The sequence below is a fragment of the Toxorhynchites rutilus genome, chromosome 1 (assembly GCF_029784135.1).
Source record: "Toxorhynchites rutilus septentrionalis strain SRP chromosome 1, ASM2978413v1, whole genome shotgun sequence".
NCBI classification, from domain to species: domain Eukaryota; kingdom Metazoa; phylum Arthropoda; class Insecta; order Diptera; family Culicidae; genus Toxorhynchites; species Toxorhynchites rutilus.
The window spans coordinates 175,310,973-175,333,925 of record NC_073744.1 but is presented as its reverse complement, the minus strand read 5'-3'; the positions used below and the strand labels follow the sequence as shown (position 1 = coordinate 175,333,925).

Here is a 22,953-nt window from a genome sequence, read left to right as displayed (position 1 = left end):
AATGGAGAGCAATTGCTTCGGGTAGTGAATGGAAAATTTGTGTTGCTGACAAAATGAAGGATTTCAATTTACTTGTCCTGACATGTCAGAACACGTAAGCGCTCGCTACACGTGGCGCGAACAGTTTTTAATAAGTTTTTTGTGTAAAACTCAATTTTTTTGTCAATTATCGGGTGATAACAAAGATAAAAGAACAATCTAATTATTCAACAGTATAAATATGCACGAAAGTGCACAGAGTTAGGTGGAGTTACGGTAATGGAATTGAAAAGTTTTTTTTCTAGAAAAATGCGATTTAACGAAAAATCGTTGTACAATGAATCAATTCTCGTAATTCATCCTATTATTTGGACAACTTTGACTGTCATATCGAAATATCTGACACCCGCTTAAGTGTAGACACAACATAGTTCATAGGGCGTTGCGAATGCGCGCTAAAACTAATCGTACCCTCCCGACCGGTTCGCTAATAAACAGGAGGTTTATTGCATACATTGCGCCGCGTTTAGACATCTTTCAAGCATCTCCAGCAATAATAATCATCATTACCAAAGGTATCATCTCGTCGGTGTGTATGTACGTGTTACGTTGACTGCTGTCCGGCGCTCGGTTTCGCAAAGAAAGACCGTTTTACAAACAGTAGAATTTGCGAAACGATCGGCCGGATAGGCCGGTGATCGTTTGACTTTTTGAAGAGTCGTCGTCGTAGTTGAATGGCAGCAGTCATTACGACGCTTCTTATGATGCTGCGCGGTGGAACGGCAGTGATTGCTGTTTGTTTTGGCCTACCCTTCTCATTTCTGCAGTGTGCGCCTCGAATATTGAATATGCTGATTCTGGTCGATGTTTTGCGCCGTAGAGAGCGCTAACAAGCTAATACGACTATTCCAGTGACAAGGAATTTCGGAAAAATTATACAACAGTAGCTTTTGCTAATCTTCTATTCCACGTGAAGTTATCATAGTTCTATTAAGCTTTCCTATAATACTAATTTGAGCTGCCATTGTGGGGAGAAAAAAACGCCAATTTGAATGTTAAATCTGATGATAGCAACAATAGCGCTCGTTATGATCCGTCGCGTAGCTCACGCGACTGGAGTTAATTCACAATGAAAATATCGAAAATATAGTTATGCAGGTGATATTATACTATCGGGTGTGTTCAGTTCACTTCAAGTTCAACACAACACAATGCCAAAAAATATATACGAGGTTTGATCAAGAAGTGCAATTTGTACAATTTCGCAAACCCCGTAAAGTTCCCAGGTGTATGACACGATTATAGCTATCTCACTCTACCTACCGTCACCGCCTATCTCACTATCCCTCTGCTGCAAAAGTTCATCATCGACATCACGATATGTCAAATGGTGGTAAATTGATAATTCGCGATGACGTCGACGTCTGGTGGCGACTTCAAGTTAGAGCCATAATTTGGGTCCCAAAATCGTTAGTGTAATCTCTACCAGATTAGAAGACACGGAGCCGGTTTTCAAATTTTAAAAATGAAAATTGAATGAAAATTTTCACATTATTTTATTTAATTATTAGAAACACGTATTTCTGACTTTCATTCAACCATATGGCCATACAATTCCAACATGGTTGCTGATTTTTTTCATTATAATATAAAGTTGTCTTCATAAACAATTTTCGTTTGAGACTTTTTCCCCACCTACAAACAAAAATGTTTTTAATTTAAACAGAATACTAATTTGATATGGAAAAGCTAATTTTCATTCATAATTTCAATTTTGAAAACGTTCACTCCGACTGAAAATCAGCTATTCATTGACGCTCCCCTAAACTAGTAAACGAAGCTCACTGCCGTCAACGCGGATCGCTATTTTGAAGAAAACAAATACTTGTGACGTTTGAGATGTTGGCACCAAAAACATGGCGGGTGCCATACGGCTGAAAGTTCCGGTATGATACAGAAAATTTCGACATTCAACTGTCATTTACAGTCAAATTTGCATCTGCCTACTAAGTGAAAAAAAAACTTAAGAGCCTCCTTGGCCATAAGTTATGTACTTAAAAAAGGAATCAATCGTTTTCCAAAAGAATTCACTGCATCGCACTATTTAATTCGTAATAATTAGCAAATGACTACTCGCGTTCAAGCTCAATACTTCCCGATCAAACCCCGTACTACCTCTATAACAACCACCCTAAATAGGGCGTGAATAAATTCTCCCACCATACCGATTGAAACCCCGACCAGAGCGGGACCTGATGTGGGGTGCCCCAAAGTGGTTCTGCGACTGCTCTCCTCGGTAGTGACTGTGACCTCCGCCACCACCTCCACCACCAAAGTGTTTACCACCGCTCGATCCGGACGGCCCATCGTGATTCTGGGACCAGGATGCACTTCCACCGCCGCCGCCGCCTCCACTCTGTCCCCAACCCGAGCCGGATCCGGAACGGCCACGATCCGAAAATGAGCGGCCACCACGGCTCCGACCCCCACCGCGGATTGTAATAATATCCCGCGACAGTTTGTTATATCCGGTGGGTCCCGTAGGCTGTGCCCCGCAGGTCTCCAGCGCCAGAAAATCATCCACGTGTAGCGATGGTGGACGAGAGGTGTTCGGAGGACGCGATCGGAACAGATCGCCACGGGTAATGGGAGCTCGAGTGAAGCCACGACCTCGCAGTGGTGTTGCTGAAAAAATCCCACAATTTAAAATTCTCCTCTATTCGAAAAAAAAACGCACCCAGACTCACCAAAAATCTTCTTCTCCGGCCGCCCCGTACTGGGTTCCACTTCGACACGCCGAGTCCGGAAACAAGGGGCGGTCGTCACGCGGTCTCGATTGGAATGCGGCGAGGCAGACAAATGCAGCAATCGCTTGCAGTCCGACGTCAGATTAATATCTCCCGACAGACACGTTTTGGCCAGCTCCTGCAGGTCACAAGGAATCTGCTCCCGTTCCAGATCTTCCTCGCACGGGGAGAAACTTAACCAATAGCTCGCCTTCAGCTGATCCTCAAACTCTTCGCTCACGATGAAAACACTACGCGACGCGTACTGAGTGACGATTCCCTCTGCCTGGGGCAACGACTCAATCGACCCGAAATCGAACTGACACTCGCCGGGAGGAGCTTTGACATCCTTCAGTTGCTCCAATAGATACGCAATATTCTCCTCTAAATTATCCGGCGGAGGCATCACAACCGGTGGCGGTAGCGACTGGGAGCCTTCCTCCGTTACTCCCTCCAGCAGCTCGGTTGGTTCAGTTGGTTTGGGGTCGCTTTTGAAAATCACCAGCAAATCTTGCAACAGCTTCGTGCAGTCATTGTCCGCCGTTGGCGAACCCTCTGGGAGGGCTTCTTTTGCGACCGGTGATCGCAACAACAACAACAACGTTGCCAACTGACCTGGGCTCAGCTTAATGGTTCGCTTGGGAAGATTAAACCCAACGAAAGCCGACTCGTCGATCATGACCAGTGAGCGCCAGAATTCGACCAGTAGCACGAAGATGGGGCGATAATTGTCCGGGTTGTCTCGTGCCTTGTCGACAAATTTTCGAATGATCGCGAAAATGGCGTCTTTTCGTTTGTCCATCGCCGGGAGGAGCGTCGCCAAAGTGATGCTGGAAAAAAAGACGCGATGAAGATGAATTGGTATAATAGTTGGCGTAGGATCTGAATATAACTTTTTTCCACCGTTATCCTCCGACAATCTTCTGCCTCGGCGAACCATACTTTCATGTTATCCCACCGAATGCTAAACAGTTTCAATGCAAAACTAATGACACCAATCTCAAACGTTTAGTTCCAAGCTAATTTTACTCAGCTTTCATGATGCTATGGAAAGAACTGATAGTGGATACATAATCGGCCAAAATCAGCGCGAGGGTTTGGATACCTCAGGGCATCTCAACGTCACCCACATTTGATAAGTACAGATCGGACTCGATTGAATACAGACTCGATTATATGTGATTCGATTATATACAATTTGGGCTCGATTACCTATATACAGTTTAGAAAAAAAATTTTTGTTACATTTCAAATATGACTTATTTCAAGCAAAAATGTAACCTTTCAACGTTGAAGTGAAATTTAAGTGGCTAGTATATGTACAGTGGGATGAAAATCGTGATTTTTTAAGGTTTTGCTTGAATTATCATCAGGAATTGTTTATATCGATATTGCAGCAAAATTAAGAAAGATAGAAGTTGGGTGTCAAAGAACAAATTGTAGAACGGTAGGAGAGCTTGAATTTAATTGATAGAACCAATAAAGTTTATCATGAATTTTTAGAATAATGTTAATAATAACATGTTAGAAAATAACTAACTTTAAAATTTTCACTTAAGAAATGTAAAATTTAAATAAATCAACTAATTTAGATGTTCCACTACTGTATCCTGTGCTAAATTTTCTCTTCTTTTAAATTGCCAAATAAAGGCGTTTTGATAGGGTTAATTGGATTTGCCATTAAGTTGGTTAGCAAAAAAAATGTGTTTGTCTACAAAAAGTTTGGAAAACTACACACACCCACATAAATTTATGAAATTTCATTACTTTGTGAAATCGTAACCATTTAAGAAAAGTAACATGAAAAAAATTGGAATCAGCATGCGAAACTACATGAAAAACTGTGTATATAACGTTTTATCCTAGGGTTAACCAGTCTCGAGATTATTTTTATCCCATCTGTTTATTTTTTAAACGGTTTTATTTAGCTTGCCCTGTAATCTGTTTGTATGTGTTGCGGCAATGGAACAGAAGTGCTGGGAGCACTGCGTGCAGCCCTATCACTTTCTTGCTGGGCTCATCGGTGACAGCTACATGCTGCCACACGATAGACGTCAGAAGCTGAACCGGAAGCCGAGTCAGTAGTGATCGGCTATGCAGATAGGTGCCTATTGTAAGATATGTATAACGCGTGTTTTAAGTAAAGAGTTAGTACGTTTACGATCACGTTTTATTATTTCCTCTCGATGTGATTATATCACGGCCACCTCCCACAACGTGACGTAACAGTGGCGACTCGGGTACGCGAATTTTATGTCGTTTTCGCGGAATAATAAGTGATAACCGAAAAAATCGCGCCTCCCACGCGAAAGAAACGCAAGCTTCCATCACCTTCTGAAAACGATTCCGAGATGTCGAATGAGAACATTCAGCAGCCGTCGTCAATGTCCACTGACACGCTCATCCTCCAAGTGCTGAGACAGCTTCAACAGCAGCAGCTTGTTACGAACGAGCTCCTCCGCAGCCAGCAGCAATCCAACGAACAACAGCGCGTGTTCATCCAGCAACAGGAGAACACCCTCCGGAATATCCAGGTCCAGGTTCCGGCAAATCCCGAGGCGATTCTTGACTCGTTGGCATCGAACGTGAAAGAGTTCCGGTATGACGCCGGGAACAATGTAACTTTTTCGTCATGGTTTTCGCGGTACGAAGAGCTGTTTGCTAACGATGCTGCACGACTTGATGACCCAGCAAAGGTTAGGTTGCTGATGCGAAAACTCGGTATCACAGAACACGAGCGTTACTGTAGTTATATTCTACCGAAAACCTCGAAGGACTTTACCTTCGAAGAAACTGTCGCTAAGTTAAAAGGGCTGTTTGGAGCAGCTGAATCGCTGATTAGCAAACGCTATCGCTGCCTCCAGATTGCTAAAAGCTCTACCGAGGATTTCATTACATACACCTGTCGGATCAACAAAGCTTGCGTTGAATTCGAGTTAGGAAACCTTTCAGAGGAACGTTTAAAGTGCTCATTTTCGTCTGCGGTTTGACGTCGGAAACGGATGCTGAAATCCGGACTCGGTTGCTAGCACGAATTGAGGAGAAGAGTGACATTACACTCGAGCTGCTTTCCGCCGAATGCCAACGCTTGCTGAATTTGCGGCATGACACTGCCATGATTGAGGACACAAGTAGCTCTGTAAATGCCATCAAACATCGGTTCCAATACAAGAAGCAACCCCGAGCGTGGAAACAGACCACCAGTCCGTCGTCATCATCATCGTCATCGTCATCACCCAACGAGAATAACAAAAAAGTACCGCCTAGTCCTTGTTGGAAATGTGGAGCAATGCACTATGTGCGTGATTGTAAATATAAAGACCACAAGTGTTCAAGCTGTAACCAAAGCGGACACAAAGAAGGTTATTGTGACAGTGACAAGAAATCCCCTAAGAAGAGGTTGAAGAGACGATTGAGAAATCTAACTGTGGAAGCGAAAACTGTACAAGTGTCAGTAAACAATGTGCGCGGAAGAAGACGATTCGTTCCAGTTTTTCTCAACGGTGTCGCGGTTCGACTACAGTTCGACTCGGCGTCGGATATTACCGTGGTATCCAGTGCAACCTGGAAACACCTGGGACAGCTACCAACCAGACCACCGTCCGTTCATGCCAAAACAGCATCAGGTGATCCTCTTGACCTACAATCGGAGTTTGACTGCTCGATCACCATCAACGATAAAACACATGAAGGTACTATCTACGTTGTTGCGCAGGATTTGCACATTCTGGGATTAGATTTGGTAGAGAAGTTCCAGCTAGACGCCATTCCCATGAACGTTTTCTGCCGCCAAGTAAACAACTTCTCTTCGTCCATGGTTGAGCGAGCCCACAAGTTTTCAGTAGCACTCTTGGTCTGTGCACCAGAGCAACAGTACAGCTAGACCTCAAGCCAGGACAACGACCAGTTTTTCGTCCCAAACGCCCTGTTGCTTACGCCATGTATCAAACTGTCGATGAAGAACTGGATCGTCTGGAGCGTTTAAAGATCATTTCTCCCATCGACTACTCCGACTGGGCTGCACCGATTGTGGTCGTACGGAAGGCAAGCGGCGCAATAAGGATTTGCGGTGATTATTCGACAGGTTTGAATGATGCCCTTCAGCCGCATCAATATCCGTTGCCGTTACCCCAAGACATTTTTGTCAAACTCGCCAACTGCAAGGTGTTCAGTATAGTCGACATGTCGGAGTCATACCTCCAAGTCAGCGTCAACGAATCAACGAGTATGCTACTCGCTATCAACACCCACCGGGGCCTCTATAAAGTGAATCGTCTGGCACCTGGAGTAAAAGCTGCACCGGGAGCGTTAAAACAACTCGTCGACACCATGTTGGCAGGACTGGAGAACACTTGCGGTTATATTGATGATGTAATCGTGGGTGGAGAAACTGAGGGAGAACATTGGCAGAACTTAAACACACTCTTCCAACGACTGAAAGAGTTCGGGTTCACGGTCCGTATGGAAAAGTGTTCGTTTGGTCGCAAGCAGATAAAATACCTTGCACATATGATTGACCAACACGGAATTCGTCCCGATCCAGAGAAGATAGAGGCAATCAAGTCAATGCCGGCACCCAGGGATGTGTCGGAAGTTCGGTCGTTTCTCGGAGCCGTAAACTTTTACGGGAAATTTGTGCCGAATATGCGTGCCCTGCGTAGCCCTATGGATGATCTGCTGAAAGCGGGAGCCAAATTTGTCTGGACGCCACAATGTCAGCGAGCATTCGACGAATTCAAAACCACCCTTTCGTCGGACCTGCTCTTGACCCATTATAATCCCAAAATGGAAATCATCATTTCAGCCGATGCTTCATCTGTCGGATTGGGAGCAACCATCAGCCATCGCTTCCCTGATGGATCAATTAAAGTGGTTCAACACGCTTCGAGAGCCTTGGCAGCTGTCGAGCGCAACTACAGTCAGACCGATCGGGAAGGATTAGCCATCATATATACGGTAACAAAATTTCACCGCATGGTTTTTGGTCACAAGTTCCTGCTTCAAACTGATCATCAGCCTTTACTGCGCATTTTCGGTAGCAAAAAGGGCATCCCGGTCTACACCGCTAATCGTTTGCAACGCTGGGCCCTTACGCTACTATCCTACGATTTCACCATTCAATACGTGGCAACAGAAAAGTTCGGTAATGCAGACATCCTTTCCCGACTCATTAGTCGACATGCGAGACCCGATGAAGATTTCGTAATCGCTTCCGTTACGCTGGAGAGTGATATGAGGTCAGTTGTATATAATACTTTAACGTGTTTCCCTTGAGTTCTAAAGAAGTACAACAAGCTACCAAATCGGATCCGGTGCTCAAGAAAGTTTATCGGTACATCCAGGATGGCTGGCCGAATTCCCTAGCCAGTAATACTGACCGAGAACTTATTCGTTTTTACAATCGCCGTGAATCGCTTTCTACGGTGCCGGGCTGCATCATGTTCGGCGAGAGACTTGTGATTCCGTCTCCGCTACGTAAGCGATGCCTTGTGGAGCTCCACAGAGGACACCCAGGGATCCAGCGGATGAAGGCTCTTTCGCGAAGCTACGTTTATTGGCCGTCGCTGGACAACGAGATCGCCGATTACGTAAAGACGTGCTCACCATGTGCTACAACAGGGAAGTCACCCGCCGCAGCCACACCTGTGCCATGGCCCAAGCCAGTTCGCCCTTGGCAGCGCGTCCATATAGACTATGCCGGCCCCATTGACGGTGATTATTATTTACTCGCCGTGGATGCTTTCTCAAAATGGCCGGAGGTTATCCGTACACGTCGCATCACGACATCCGCAACTATCGACATCCTACGCAATATTTTTGCACGTCTAGGTATGCCGGAAACGGTTGTGTCAGACAACGGCACCCAATTCACGAGTTTGGAGTTCGCCCAATTCTGTTCAACAAACGGAATCGACCATGTAACCATTGCACCGTTTCACCCACAATCCAATGGCCAGGTGGAACGGTTCGTCGATACATTCAAGCGGGCGATGAAGAAACTCGAAGAAGGGAGAGAGTCAACCATTGAAGCATTGGAAACGTTCCTGTTGGCTTACCGAAGCACACCAAATCGGTCAGCACCTGAGGGTCTATCACCGTCGGAAATAATGTTCGGACGGCGAATACGCACCTGTCTCGAACTTCTACGTCCGCCAACTGAATGTCCACCATCAGTAACGCAACCCGTCAACCAGAAGAAGTTCAACATAAGATTCTTTAATGTCAGTGACCCTGTCTACGTCAAAATTTATACCAAGAACGTCTGAAATTGGGTTCCCGGCAAGATAATCGAAAAAGTAGGACGAGTCATGTTCAACACGTTCTCACCGAAAATCGTCGCTTAGTTCGTTCACATCTGAACCAACTGAAAAGCCGAGCATCATCTGGTTTTGATCATGTTCCTGAAGTAAGTACATCGCCAAGACAGAAGCAACTTCCCTTGAATGTGCTCCTCGATGCTTGGAATATTTCGCCAATCAGTGATTCAAGCAGCGAAGTAACAGCTACAACTGCGAATGCAAGCGACGTGGTCCGGACTCCCTCGTTATCACCACCTGCTGGTCCGGGCATGAACGCCGATCTGTCATCCTCGTCTTCAAGCACAACATCTTCCAGTTTCGAGTCGGCTGCTGCTAGCACACCGACCATACAACACATCATACCACGTCGTTCTTCCAGACAGCGAAGACCGCCAGTGAGATTTAACCTATAATCAAACCTAAAAGGGGAGATGTTGCGGCAATGGAACAGAAGTGCTGGGAGCACTGCGTGCAGCCCTATCACTTTCCTGCTGGGCTCATCGGTGACAGCTACATGCTGCCACACGATAGACGTCAGAAGCTGAACCGGAAGCCGAGTCAGTAGTGATCGGCTATGCAGATAGGTGCCTATTGTAAGATATGTATAACGCGTGTTTTAAGTAAAGAGTTAGTACGTTTACGATCACGTTTTATTATTTCCTCTCGATGTGATTATATCACGGCCACCTCCCACAACGTGACGTAACAGTATGTTTGTATGTTTGTAACATGTTTGTCTGTAGCGCTGATCAACATTAATAGAAATTTGACCCCCTTCCTTTTGACCGATTGATCTGAGATTTTGGAACACACCTTCATCTCTGTAGTCATTATAAAACTGCTTATTTCATGATCTTGAAAATCAAAGATGGCGGCCGTTACAAAATGGCGGATCACATATTTTCTCAAAACCTCATTAATATGGGTTTTCCAAAACCCCATAAATATAGATATCCAATGAAAGGGCTTGACTAGTAGAATACGGTTATTTAAGAAAAATGCAAATCCAAGAGGGCTGCCACTACAAAATGGCGGATCACATATTTTATCAAAACCCTATTATTATGGGTATCAAATGAAAGGGCTTGACTAATAGAACACGGTTATTCATGAAAAATGCAAATCCATCAAAATCCTACCAAATGGCGGACTACATATTATGTCAAAACTCCATTAATATGGGTATCAAATGGATTTTTTTATGAAAAATGCAAATCAATGATGGCTGCCACTATCAAATGGCGGGCTGCATATTTTCTCAATACCGATTAATATGGGTATCAAATGAAAGGGCTTGAATAGAAGATCACAGTAGATCATGAAAAATCCAAATCCAAGATGGCCGCAATCACAAAACAGCAAATTATTTTGTTAAACGGTTTTATTTAGCTTGAACTGTTCGTATGTATGTTTGTGTGTCTGTAGGGTTGTCCCACATTAATAGAAATTTGACCAATAGGAACTGACCGAATTTATAAAATACCTTTATCTCTGCTGTCATTTTAAAACTGCTTATCTTGAAAAATCCAATTTGGCCGCCGCTACAAAATAGCTGATTCCATATCATCTCGAAAAAAAGGTTGATTGAGATATGTGTATCAAACAAACGAACTTGACTTGGAGAACACACTATGTATTTTCTGCAATCCACCCAATATCGGTATCAAGTGAAATTTTGTGACTGATAGAATACAGTTCAATGGTTTTATTGTAGAGAAATATTCTAATGAAACAGATAATGTACTAAAAACTAGAGAATAAAATAAGTAAAAAAAACTTTTTAAGTAAAACAGTGTTTGGATTTCGATCAAAATCGAATGATACACAATGTGTCATGCAAGTAAACTCTCACGAACATATAACCAAATATGAGAGGATCATTCAGATACTTGTATGAATGTCAGTAATCACTTGTGTAATATTTAGTGATTAAACTGAGAGAGGAACGAAGACTGTTGATTGCATATCCGATCTGTATCAAACATCGCATACCATTTTCGAAACCTGCATACAAGTTTGAACCGCATATATCGTCCCGCTCTACTATAGCGAAACCCACTGCACAGGCAAGTGCAAAGCAATAAATGATACAAGCAAAATTACGTCATCATTCGGTCACCATTTGCGGAGAGCAACAAATGGGGAAAGAGAGCGGTGTTGCTAGTAAAACTATGCGGTCTATATGAATATACACATTTCAAGGGATAGAGGCGTTAAAAATGGCAAATATAATCTGACTACCCTTCCCTTAGCCTCTATCGAGCTAAATAATCATATAGTTTGCACTCTCTGAGACTTAAAAATCAGGATCTGCTACATTAGCTGAATATGAATCTTTCGCTTTGCGTTGTCCGTACGATCCTGCTGTTTCATGATGCATGGAGAGGTCGGTATGCATATGTTAGAGGCAAAGAAGAAAATAAGCTTTCTGCCCCGAAAGCGTATATGATGGTTCTGCTTGCGTGTCGGTGTATCATGAAGTGCGAACCGATGCAGAGTTGTCTCGTTCTCTTTTGTGTCGTGATTTGCAGCACATAACAACAATAGAATACCGCTGGGGGAAATGTTTCCTGAAAGATCATATTTGAACGAACGAAAGCGATTTTTTCAATGAGTGGATCATTTGGCAAACACTGAAGTAAAACGATTTAATTGTGATTAAGCATAATAATGTACTAAAAGCTAGAAAATAATTAGGCAAGTAGCAGTTAGCAGTTATCACACCTCCCCTTCATTAGTCTAGGGCATTGATAAGACTAAAATAAAATCGTAAAATTTTTTTCGCAATAACGATTTTCAGTAATACGCGTTTGAAAACACTTAATGAATCGTTACATTTTTCGTAGAGGATGATCTTCATTCCATCAGGAAAAGAGTGACCGATAGGATTACACCTTGGGAAACTCCGTTGAGTTATCATAAATGCGGCTATTTTTACTTCCTCGGCCATCCAATTCCCATTGTTCGACTGGTTTTGATACGACTCAGCTACATAACATTTTTTTTTCCCATCAATTTCTGCAAACATCTTTCCGATCTATGAGGAATTTTTCGAGTTATAAGCACTCGAAATCTTTCATTTTTCCCTGCATGTTCTGTGTTTAGGTTTTCATTTTACCCCCCATATATTCCGGTTGGATCATATCTATACAAAATCCAATCAATACAGAAATGCTAACAACATAACAATACGACAATTTAGGGAAAACTCCCCAGAACTTTTGGAATACATCAAATTGGTATAGTTACCAAAAACCATACTCACTCATGCTCGGTCAGCAGCAGCATCGTCCTAACGGCCCCACCCAGCACCCCGGTCCCAATCTCCTCGCTGGAAATGTTCTCCGCGATCGTCGTGCAGCAGCTCTCGATGATCTCCTTCGAGGGAAGCGAACAGGCAAGCTGCATTATCGGCGCCACATTCCCAAACACCATCGCGAACTCCGAATCCAGTAGATTCTGAAACACAATGTAGATGTTCTCCTGGGTCTGCTGATGGGCCGGCGTTTGGCCCGGATTCAACAGCACGTTGGTCATCAGCTCCATAATGCGCCCGGAGAGGATCGAGAGGACGGAAATCTTGACCGACGCGTGGCAAACCAGACTGCCGAGGAAACTGAACAGCCGAGCGTGGGAAGTGCTGGCGAGTCCCCCCGGGAGCAGCGTTTCCTGCACGATCAAATCGGTGATGGCTTTCGAGATTAGCAGTGTCATGTTGGGCGCCAGATCCGACAGCTGGAGACACACGCGGCTGAAAATCACCAACAGGGGAGTGTAGCTGGACGGGCAAATGGTTTGGATCATCTCGGTGATGGCTGGACTCTGGGGGTGGAGATGAGCGGACCACAGCTGGCGTTCGTTGATGAGTTTGCTGATCTCAACCGGTGTGAGCTCGTGGCGACATTGTACCGGAAGTGGGAGTGGTAGAAGCTCGGAAAACACCAGCAACCCGGGGATGAAATAGTTGGGGCCGTATAGGATAAATTTTACCAGCTCTCCCACCATTTGAGTCCACAGACTTTTGTGGATGTTGTTCGTGTCGAGACCATCGGTGGGCGTTGGCTGGGTAAAGGTGAGCAGTATTTTGATTATATCCTTTTGAATTTCGCGAGCGTCACCGATCGCGGCGGCACCGACCGGAACGCTCTGCATCAGAGCGTAAGTTTTCAGCAGTGGTTCGATAACGGACAGATCTTTGAATTCCGTGTTGCGACATTCGATCAGGTAGGTCATTACTTTGCGGAGGATTTGAACCAGTGGGGTCAGAATCTGAGTCAGCAGCACTCCCTGCAAACTTGCCAAACTGGACGCATGAATTGCCGGTTGATCGAAGTATGTGTTGAGCTTCTCCAGGATCGAAACCAACAGGGTTTTCCCATCAGCCGAATAGAACTGTAAGATGGTGTACTTGTACTTCAGCTCGATATGGCTCGGATGCCCTTGTCCATCGTACTCGGGAATGCCAAGGAATCGGAGCAGCCTCAGTGCCATCACAAGGTCCCCCGGGAAGGTTGTGATGAACTCGAGACTGCGCTTCATAAGCTCAACCAGGGGATTGATATCTTCATAGCTAAACAGGCCGGGCAATTCCAGCGGTTTCAAATAAACCGCCATCTCCTGAAGCATTGCGCTTACCGAGGACTCGAACTGCTCGTGCTGCTTTACCAGGTTCAAAAGGCTCTCGCCGTGATTCACCAAATAACCCGCATTGTCGCAGTGTCGGACAGCGCAATCCACCAAATCTACGCTGTAGCTAAGCACCGGAGACTTGTGCTTCACTCCCGGCGATCCATCCTTCATGAGGACCCGTTTCTCGGCCTCGATCAAATCCAAAAACAGCTTCATGTTGTCCTCCAGGCAGATGACCTCCACAACGTAGCGTTTTCCAAAGCTACTCGTCAGGTGGAAGAGTGACTGCAGATGCTCCACAAGCGTGTCCAAGTCATTCTTTGTGCGGCCAATCGCATCCAGATGGTAAACTGTCTGTAGCTTGTAGGACATTTCCAAACCCAGCTGCTGTCCGCGCGTCAGTTCGTGTAGCAAATCTTCTGGATGGGTATCCTCCCCGACGGGACAGTGCTGGAATAGGATCTTCAGCAGAACATTGACCATCTCAATGTGTTCCATGAAGTAGTGCAGCTTTTGCTGCGTTTTAAGCAGTGCTGCCAGAAAATCATAAACCGCCCCAATCAGCGAAGAGCAGGCAATCTTCATCTCGAGTAGAAAAATGATCGTTTGCAGTAGGCTGTGAATGTTGAAAAATGCCACAAAACTACGGTTTGCTGTGATCGAAGAGCGGATGTCTTTGTGGATTTCGAACTTCGCCGACACGGGAAGGAACCGTTTGGGCTGGCTAAACGCGATCGCATCCCACGTGAGCGCCTTTGTCAGCTCCGTGAAACAGTTCTCCATCACTGACAGTGCTGAAATGTCCGCTTTGAAGGTGGATTCGCTACGCCTCCCGTACATATCTGCTACCGTGCTCCGGATAAGGTCCAGATTCTCGTACATGTTTATCTTCTTCAGAAGTGATTTCAGTGCGAAGCTAATCCTCGTGGAGGGATTTTCCAGCATGAGATCAAGCAAAATCTGATAGCCATTGTATTCCGGACTGAGGAAATAGTCCAGACCTCGCTTCGTATCCAAGCACGAGTAAATCGATCGAATGATCATCAGCTTGATGGAAAGGGCCATGTAGCTTTGCGAGTACAGACCAAGCAGTTTATCGAAAATATTGAAATCATGCTGTTCCAAAATCACTTTGATAAAAACATCGGTCGAGCCGAGAAACTCCGTCAGACGGATTCCGGCCTTCATGTGGCGCAATTTATACGCCGGTTGAGGCTGCGTCATTGCCCGATCAACATCCAGCCCCAGCTTAATACAATTCAACATAATATCAGCCCCATCACTCTTCCGTTCGACCCATTCCTCCAGAATCCGCTCAAACTTTGCTCGGAAATCAGCCTGAACGAAAATTTGATTCAGCAGCCCGACCACCTGCTCGGTATAATCGACAAATCCTTCCTTAAAGTCGCCCGATTCCGTTCCGAAATCCACCGTAGACAGTTTGTTGTATTTGTTGTTCTTCAGAATATTCTCCAGATGCTTCACACCCGGCAGATGTAACGCAGCTTCATCAGCCGCAACAAACTTCTTCAGCACCGCCGTAAACGGATTGAAGCTCTTGTAGCATTCCTCCGCCGAATCGTAATCCATATCGTAATCATAATCCTCCGGAATCTCTTCATCGCTCAGAATCGGTTCGAACTGTTCGGTCGAAGACATCGCATCATCCTCGGGCAGCAGAGCTGGCGAAGCCACAGGGGTGGCCGATGCAGATACAGGACTTCCAGCATTCCCTCCGCCCGCCGTTGCCTTCATCCTCCCCTCAGAGGCACGCTTCTCGTATTTATGTCCCGCCGAGGAAGTGTGCCGAAAATCATCATCATCAAACTCATTCGAGGAATCCAGCGGATCCGGAGACCGCGGACGGCGTGGCGAATCAATGGGAGATCTCGGCCGACGACGTTCCTCTTTCTCCAAATCATACGACGAACCACGCCGGATACGATCGTACGAACTGCTCCGAATGCGGCGCGATCTGCTTCCATACTCCGGACTCCTGGACCACTCCCGCTTCTGGGTCTGATAGTCCTTGCACAAACTTGGGGAACGTGAATACTCATGGCTCCTCCCACGCGAGCGCATGGTCGGCTCATAGTGCATCTGCCTTTCCGTCGATCTGGACACACGCTTTCCCCGTTTGTCGATAACTTCACACTCTATCGGTTTCGGTGAGCTCGGTTCGGCCGGGATCACACCGACGGCGGCCGTTCCAGCCGCCACCCGCCTCGCGTACAGCCTCGGATCCTTGGGGATATCCTCTCCGTCCGCCTCGGGGTATTCCTTCTGCACAAAAACCTCCGTCGGAACCACCGACACCGGCTCCTCAACCCATTCTTGTGCCACCTCCGGTGGCTCCGCAATCCCCACCGGTCCATCAACCGGTCCAATCTCAGCCGCCCGCACCGGATCCGGCTGGGGCGTTGTTTCCCTCGGCGAAACTATCGGTTCCGCTATGTTCGCCGTCAAAATTCCGTACACCGCCAGCGTAATGGTGGTGTAAAATCCCTTCAACACTAGCCCATCCGTAGGGATGCGACGCGTTCCATCGTCCGGCTTGCCACACTCCAGATGGATGCAATTGTTCTGGTTGTACTCGAAATCCCCCAGGCACTCGAACGTCGGCGCACCCGGTTTGCCCAAATCATTCACGAACAGTTCGATTTTGAACTGCGACGGATTGGTGGCTCCCAGCCGAACCCCTCCGGGGAAGTCCGCCTGCACTCGGGCACCGAGTGGAATGATGCGTACCTCGGTGATGTACACCGGCTTCGGGAACTGCACCAGGTCCAAATTTAATTTCTTCAAAATAAACAAAGGAAAGAAAAACATGACATCCAATTCAGCCACGCATCATCATACCGCTCGCACATACCTCATAAGTGTCGTGGGAAAATGTGTCGAAAAATAACAATTCCGGTGTTTCTTCGTCCATCCTTTGGCCGATATCGAATGCTCGGTTTTCCGGGTTGCGTTTGAGACAAGTCTAGGTCACAAAAAAGGCAATTTTTCCTACAATTTCTGCAATTTTTTTTTTTTTACACTGCACTTTACTGACCAAACACTAAGAAAAAATATGGGAGTAAAATGCCGCTTCGGTGCAAAGTTGTCAAAAAGTAGGGTGGTTATGAGTTTTCGCTTACCTGCAATAGAATCCATCTCCATGGTATAAAATTTTCTCAATTTGAAGTTAAACGCTGTATACACTATTATTGATGGATCAAATTTACCACCAGCAGTATAACCGCATTTTGAAAACATTTTGCATTTTGAATACACCATGCCAACCCGTCCTATAAAGCGGGAGACAAAATTCTCCTTCAAACATCAACTTCTGTTCTATAATTCCGTATCCTCGGTAGCCCACGATTTCCGAAGGCAACTTCCTCGAGAAACAAGAGCTAATAAAGATCCCAATGAAAATAGCTCAATTTATTAACATATCTTCCGATGCCTATTTGCGTATCTGCATAACTATCCTCGCCAAGATTATCCAAGTCGTTTCATATGCATGTACTATTTTACTAATTGACGATGAGCTGATTGAGACTCTAGAACTCCGGTACAGGTTGATCAACCAGATTCGATTGTTTGCAACTAACTTTCGGAAAGTGCTCTATCGTGTGCTAAGAGTTATTATTCCTACTTTTCCATAGTCCAAAATCTAGAAACTGCTGGTTGATTTGGACTTCTTGTAGATTTCACCTAATTGTGATCGTGAAAATCCCAGGAAGTAGTAATCGTACAAACAATTATATTTTGTATTAGACCGATGATGCAATAATTGAATATTCCATACTGCTATCAATCTTTTAAATTTCACGAAAATGCTCGCAAAACACGAATAATTAGCAATGACGATAATAAGATTTGTCACTTTTGACATATTTATCTGTCAACAGCAAACACGACTATTTTTACGACCGTTCCAAGTGCGACTATTTCAAACCGTCGTGTCCAGTTAGGGAATAGACGCACAATATAAAAAAACACAATAAATTGGAAATATTTTTTAAATATCTCGAGAATGACTGCATTTGGAAGGAGATTAATAAAGAGCTCTTTTGCTTTAAATCACATCAGGATTCATAATTTGTGGCTAAAATGATTGTTAACATACAAAAATTCCAAGTTTCATAAAATCCATAAAAAATCGATGTTCCACAAAGTTCGTCAGAAACAGTTTTACCATCTTGGACTTATTTTTTAAATTTTTTACATGACTTATATTTTATATGAAAAAAATTAAAAAATTAAAAATTAAAAAGACAATAAATTAGAAATGTTTTTTGAAATATCTCGAAAATGGTTGCATTTAGAAGAAGATAAAGAGCGTTTTTATTTTAAATCACATCAGAATTCATAATTTGTGGCTAAAAATGATTGTTAACATACAAAAATTCAAAATTTCGAAAATTCATAGAAAATAGTTCTATTTTAAATGAAAACAAAAAAAAAATGGATGGGTTATATCTATGATATAACCGCAAGGTTGACGAGGAACTACCTTAGCTTAGCAATCATTCGTTTGTATTGATTAAATTCTTGATTGAATGAAACAGTTTCCAAATTCAATTGAGTTCAATATATTTGCTCTGTGAGTGAAAAAAATTAACAAATGCCATGTAAAGTCAATTCATTTATTGTGTTTGATTGTTATTCGTTACAAGTATTAAATTACGGACCTTTTACGTTTGGTATGATGACTAGAACAAAATATATGTACGGAAGAATTATTAAACGTTTGATAAACCAGCCTAAGGCTGAAAATCTTTCCAATAAAGACAAAAAAAAATTATCAAACGATTATTTTATTTTACATTTCCCTCTGAAGTGTGCATACTTCTCGAATCTCGAATTTCTTGAAACTGGGAAGTTCATTCGCTTCTAGTGTCTGCACGATTTTCCCAGGTTCCTAAGTTTAGAAGATCATGTTAAGACAGACATATTCCACTCTGCACAAAGGCAAGCGAGGACAAAAGTACTCGCAGTTTGCATTTATTTGCAGAGCCGATTTCCCCAGAAACCTCGGTTTTGAAGTCTGTGTTAGGGAAACACATTTCAATCGGAACAAAAATACCCCCGATTTGTATGAATTCGCAATACCGATTTCCCCACGCTCCATGGATTTGAAGTCTGTGTTAGGGAAACACATTCCAGTCGGAACAAAAATACCCCCGACTTGCATGAATTTGAAATACCGATTTCTCCAGGCACCTTGGTTTAGAAATCTCTATTAGGGAACACATTTCGGTGGGAACAAAAGCTCCCCCTACTTTCGTGTGTTCTTCTTCTTCTTTTTGGCTTTAAGAGGGTTTAAACTTTTCAGTTCATTCGCCTCTAGGCTCTTTCGTGTGTTTGCAATGCCGATTTCGCTGCTTGGTTTTAAAGTCTGTGTTAGGGAACATTTTTCGATGAGAACAAAAGTCCCCCTACTTTCATGTATTTGCAATGCCGATTTCCCCAAGGCTGCTTGGTTTTGATGGCTGTGTTAGGAAAACCGTAAATCGGGCCAATCAAAACGATGCAGTTAGGGCGTTTAGATAACGCCTAATATTTTACAGTTATTCAATTGTTTATCTAATGAAAAACAAAACATTTTGTTAGTTGCGATAGATGCGTAGAAATATTCCCTATCAATTGATGCAAACATCTCTCCTATCCAGTACGAAATGTTCGAGCTATTTTTGGTGTTTAGTCGAAATTCATCCGATATGCTAAATCATTTACGGTTGAACCATAAAAATGATTCCCTGGTGGTGGAGGAGACTGGGAAGAAGAATTCAGGGTCTGCAGAAGTAAAATGCGGACTTAAAGAAGGAGGTCTCAGCTCCCGTTCTAAAATAGTAGTATTCAAATTCAGAGTGCCGAGGAAAATATACCATACTAGTGGTCAATGATTCTATAAATGTACCTCTTTTGAACTAGTAGCTATAAGGACCAAGCAGCAAAATATTCAAACAAATCAGCTATTTCAACAACATTCAAAGAACAGGTAATTTTGAACAGAAAAAAATTTATGTAGATATAATAATAATATTGTGCATCATTCTAATGATGTGCTCTTTCTTTCAATCGTCCTCAAAAAATCATGAAATGGTAAATTTATCAATATACTAAAATACCATTTCATTCAAGAACAGTTATTCTGCACCATGTTTATTTCAAAATTATATTTAATGTAACTTTTAAATTTATGACATCATATTTTTTTATTATAAATATGTCTGTTCTTTTTGATTACAAGAAATATATATTCGCTCGGTCAATTGAATACTGAAAAACAATTATTCTAATGAATCGAATATTTAAAAATGACCCCACGATGAATCGACAATTGAATAAACGAAAAATTTAGACATCTCTATTTGCAGTTAAATCCCTTTCCACAGTCCTTTGTATCAAGACTGGTCTATGGTACTAGGGGAGGCCGTTTCGCCACTAAGTTGGTTAGGGGAGCGGTATATGAAAACAGCACGGAAGAAAGTAGAAGGGGAATTATTTCCTTGAAGCGTGAAAGAGACAGACTGCTCACGAGCGAGCTTCGGCACTAGCGTATTGTGTTTTGTTTACAAACAAAACACAGTAGACTTCCAAGATGGCTGAAGAGTGGTTTTAGCAAGTTGGCCCACCTTAGGATATACTTCTACACGCCTTGGTATATACTTCTAGGCGCCTTGCTCTGTATATTTATACCGTTTCCCCTCGCGCACTTATTGACGACACGGTCACACCTTTATTCCACACATCTTGGAATTGCTCGTAGGCAGACATACTTTATTCAGGCTGTTTGTGTCCTGAATCTGTACGTGCCTGCTGCGCCGTTAGCAAAATGTAAACAAACACGTTTCTTACCCACATTCCTACATACATTTCAGCATGCGTATATTACCGGCGCTGGTTGTGTTAGTGAACGCCAATCGCTCGATTAATGATTGCTCGCATGCTTTGCTCTCTTCCAAACAGAAAAGGAAACTATCATCATCATCATCGTCAATCAAATGTTGTCAACCGCAGAGGATTCTCGCTCAGTTTATACCGACTCGCGAATAGCTGTGGTTCTGTTCTGTTTCTTGTGTTTGTGTTGTTAATATTGTGCAAAAGGTAGATTTTTTTACGAACATTTTTTGTTCTAAGACAATGCTCCAGAAGCCGCACCCCGATTATGAAATTTTCACCCACACAATTGGCAGAAAAATTGGATGGTTTGGATGTTATCCCCGTGAAATTGGCTAACCGGAAAAATCATAACAAAAAAAAATGGAAGCAGATACGAGGTGACATTATTGAAATTCTCCATAAAATCTGCACTCGAACGAAGCACAGAAATCCCGTGGACGAATGGGGACACCGTCGAGTGTACTTTCGCATTTGATTGTTCGGCCTAACATTCCTAGAAATCAGCTTCCACAAGTCTATAATCGCGACAGCATGCGATTCGGTGTGATTATGCAATCCGAAGAAAAACTTGAATTGAAACGCTTCACCTTCTCGGTAGAGGCTTAAATTTTGGCAAAAAACAGAGAGTACACTCTACTCGCGTCGCGCGTTGGTGGTGTGAGCTGAACGACAATTGCAATACACTCGCAATTGTTTGTAGCCACTACTTGATCTCATCACGCTTGTATCCACCACAACACACCAATGATTGATGTTGCACCTTCCCACACACCTGTTATGCTCAGGGTGGTAAGCCCCCCGCGGCAAGTAGTTAGAGAATATCGTTCGTTTTTTTTGTTCACCGGAAGCTCGATGGGATTATAGATTTATATATAGAATATGTTTCACGGCAATGTAACTTCCAACACACCGTGCATGACACAATGAGCCTCGCTTTCTACGGGATTGCTTGGAAGGGTTCTATGCGCAGGATTGACCTATATTGACGGATTTCGCGCCAACTCGTCTATGGGATTGGCATGACCCTCTCAGAACTTAATGAAACTTTCTGGGTGTGAAGACCCTACCTAATTAAGCAACTGGGCATACTTAGTTTTCCGAAATTTTATCTAGACTAACATATGGAAAGGGCTAAATATTTTTGATAATTTTTTTTTAATTATTTTTTATACGAAAATGTGATCTATGGAGGATCTATGGAGCTTGTGGAAAAAAATTGAATATTCAGAATAAAATACGGTTTTTTTTTAAATCCTACACTGAAAAAGTCGATTTTAAAAACTAAAAGTCGATTTTCTCAAAATGGTCATCTCAGATTTTGATGAAATGGTAGATAAACTGTAACTAACTCTTCCATATATCGCAACTTGTGCATATTTAAGGCAAAAAAAATTTCCTAACAAAAACTTTTTCAAGATTTTTTCTTTAAATTTTTCAATTTTTTTTTTTGTACAGCTATAGAAAAAATCAATAACAGGTAGAAATGGAATTATGAAGAGCGACGACAGCTCTCAAACAATAGCCATCTGCCAAAAAAATCTCTTGATCGGACGGTCAGGTATCGAATAGTTGTTGTAGATTTAGGTATCTATTAAAAGTCAATGTAAATCACTGTAGATATGATAACAAGAAATGGATTGTATAGACGGATAACAAAATGGCTCAGCAGATGTTTGAAAATTACTAGTCGTGACCGGCAGCAAATAATAAAGTGACGGAAAATAAATAGCATTATTTCGTTTCTGCGTAATCATCAGAATTCAACAAAGAAAAGTGTGACATTGTTTAGCAACATGAGTCAAGCCGTGATCTCCAGGATTTGCAAGGATTACAAATGCAGTGCTGTTATTAACAACCCCAAGTGTAACCGTAATAAACTACGTCGGTTAACAGAAATAGAGAAAATATATTTACTGGGATATACCCATCCGTTGGATGCTACAATGCGAATTTGTGAATTTTGTTTGGCAGTGATTTGGCACAATAGGTGTGTTCCAATGAAAAAAACGACGTATAGATGAGAATAATACTAACAAAAATATTGAAGATTCACAAGCTCCATCAAATGGTCTGTGTATTTACACGGTTACTTGTCGATGGTTGAGGATTTTAAAGACTTTGCTTGGACAGTACCACTTCTGAAATATAACATTGAATGTTAAGAAATATAACATTGAATGATAAGTAAGTTATATTGAGTTGTACGGCTACTGTTAGAAAGTAAAATCAATATAGGATGCGGTGCGGTAGTATTGGCAAGTGCATCAGCATTACACACGTATGCATTATCGAACCCCAGACCATTTGATGGAGCTTGTGAATCTTCAATACTTTGGTTAGTGTTATCCTCATCTATACGTTGT

The 22,953-nt window shown here is 43.1% G+C and overlaps 2 protein-coding genes across 2 annotated transcripts in view; one reads left to right on the top strand and one right to left on the bottom strand.

The window, feature by feature from the left end:
• Positions 1-938: 938 nt before the first annotated feature.
• LOC129777128 (protein virilizer) lies at positions 939-16,784 on the bottom strand. Its single transcript, XM_055783209.1, has 4 exons — positions 16,566-16,784; positions 12,330-16,492; positions 2,727-3,595; positions 939-2,664 (listed from the first exon to the last, which is right to left on the bottom strand). The coding sequence occupies exons 1-4, from the start codon at positions 16,623-16,625 to the stop codon at positions 2,171-2,173; spliced, it is 5,586 nt and encodes a 1,861-aa protein (XP_055639184.1). The 5' UTR covers positions 16,626-16,784; the 3' UTR covers positions 939-2,170.
• Positions 16,785-20,659: 3,875 nt separating this feature from the next.
• LOC129763068 (alanine aminotransferase 1) overlaps positions 20,660-22,953 on the top strand; it is a 57,556-nt gene continuing 55,262 nt past the window's right edge. Inside the window, exon 1 of the mRNA XM_055761816.1 lies at positions 20,660-20,794. The gene's annotated coding sequence lies outside the window, so the exon portion shown is untranslated. The remainder of the gene's footprint in view (positions 20,795-22,953) is intronic.

Coding starts and splice junctions, on each gene's coding strand:
- LOC129777128 (XM_055783209.1), bottom strand. CDS start 16,625: ATGGACGAAGAAACACCGGAATTGTTATTTTTCGACACATTTTCCCAC. Junction 16,493..16,565: donor TTTCCCACGACACTTATGAG/GTATGTGCGAGC, acceptor TTTATTTTGAAG/AAATTAAATTTGGACCTGGT. Junction 3,596..12,329: donor CTGCTGCTGACCGAGCATGA/GTGAGTATGGTT, acceptor CTTTTTTTCCAG/CATCACTTTGGCGACGCTCC.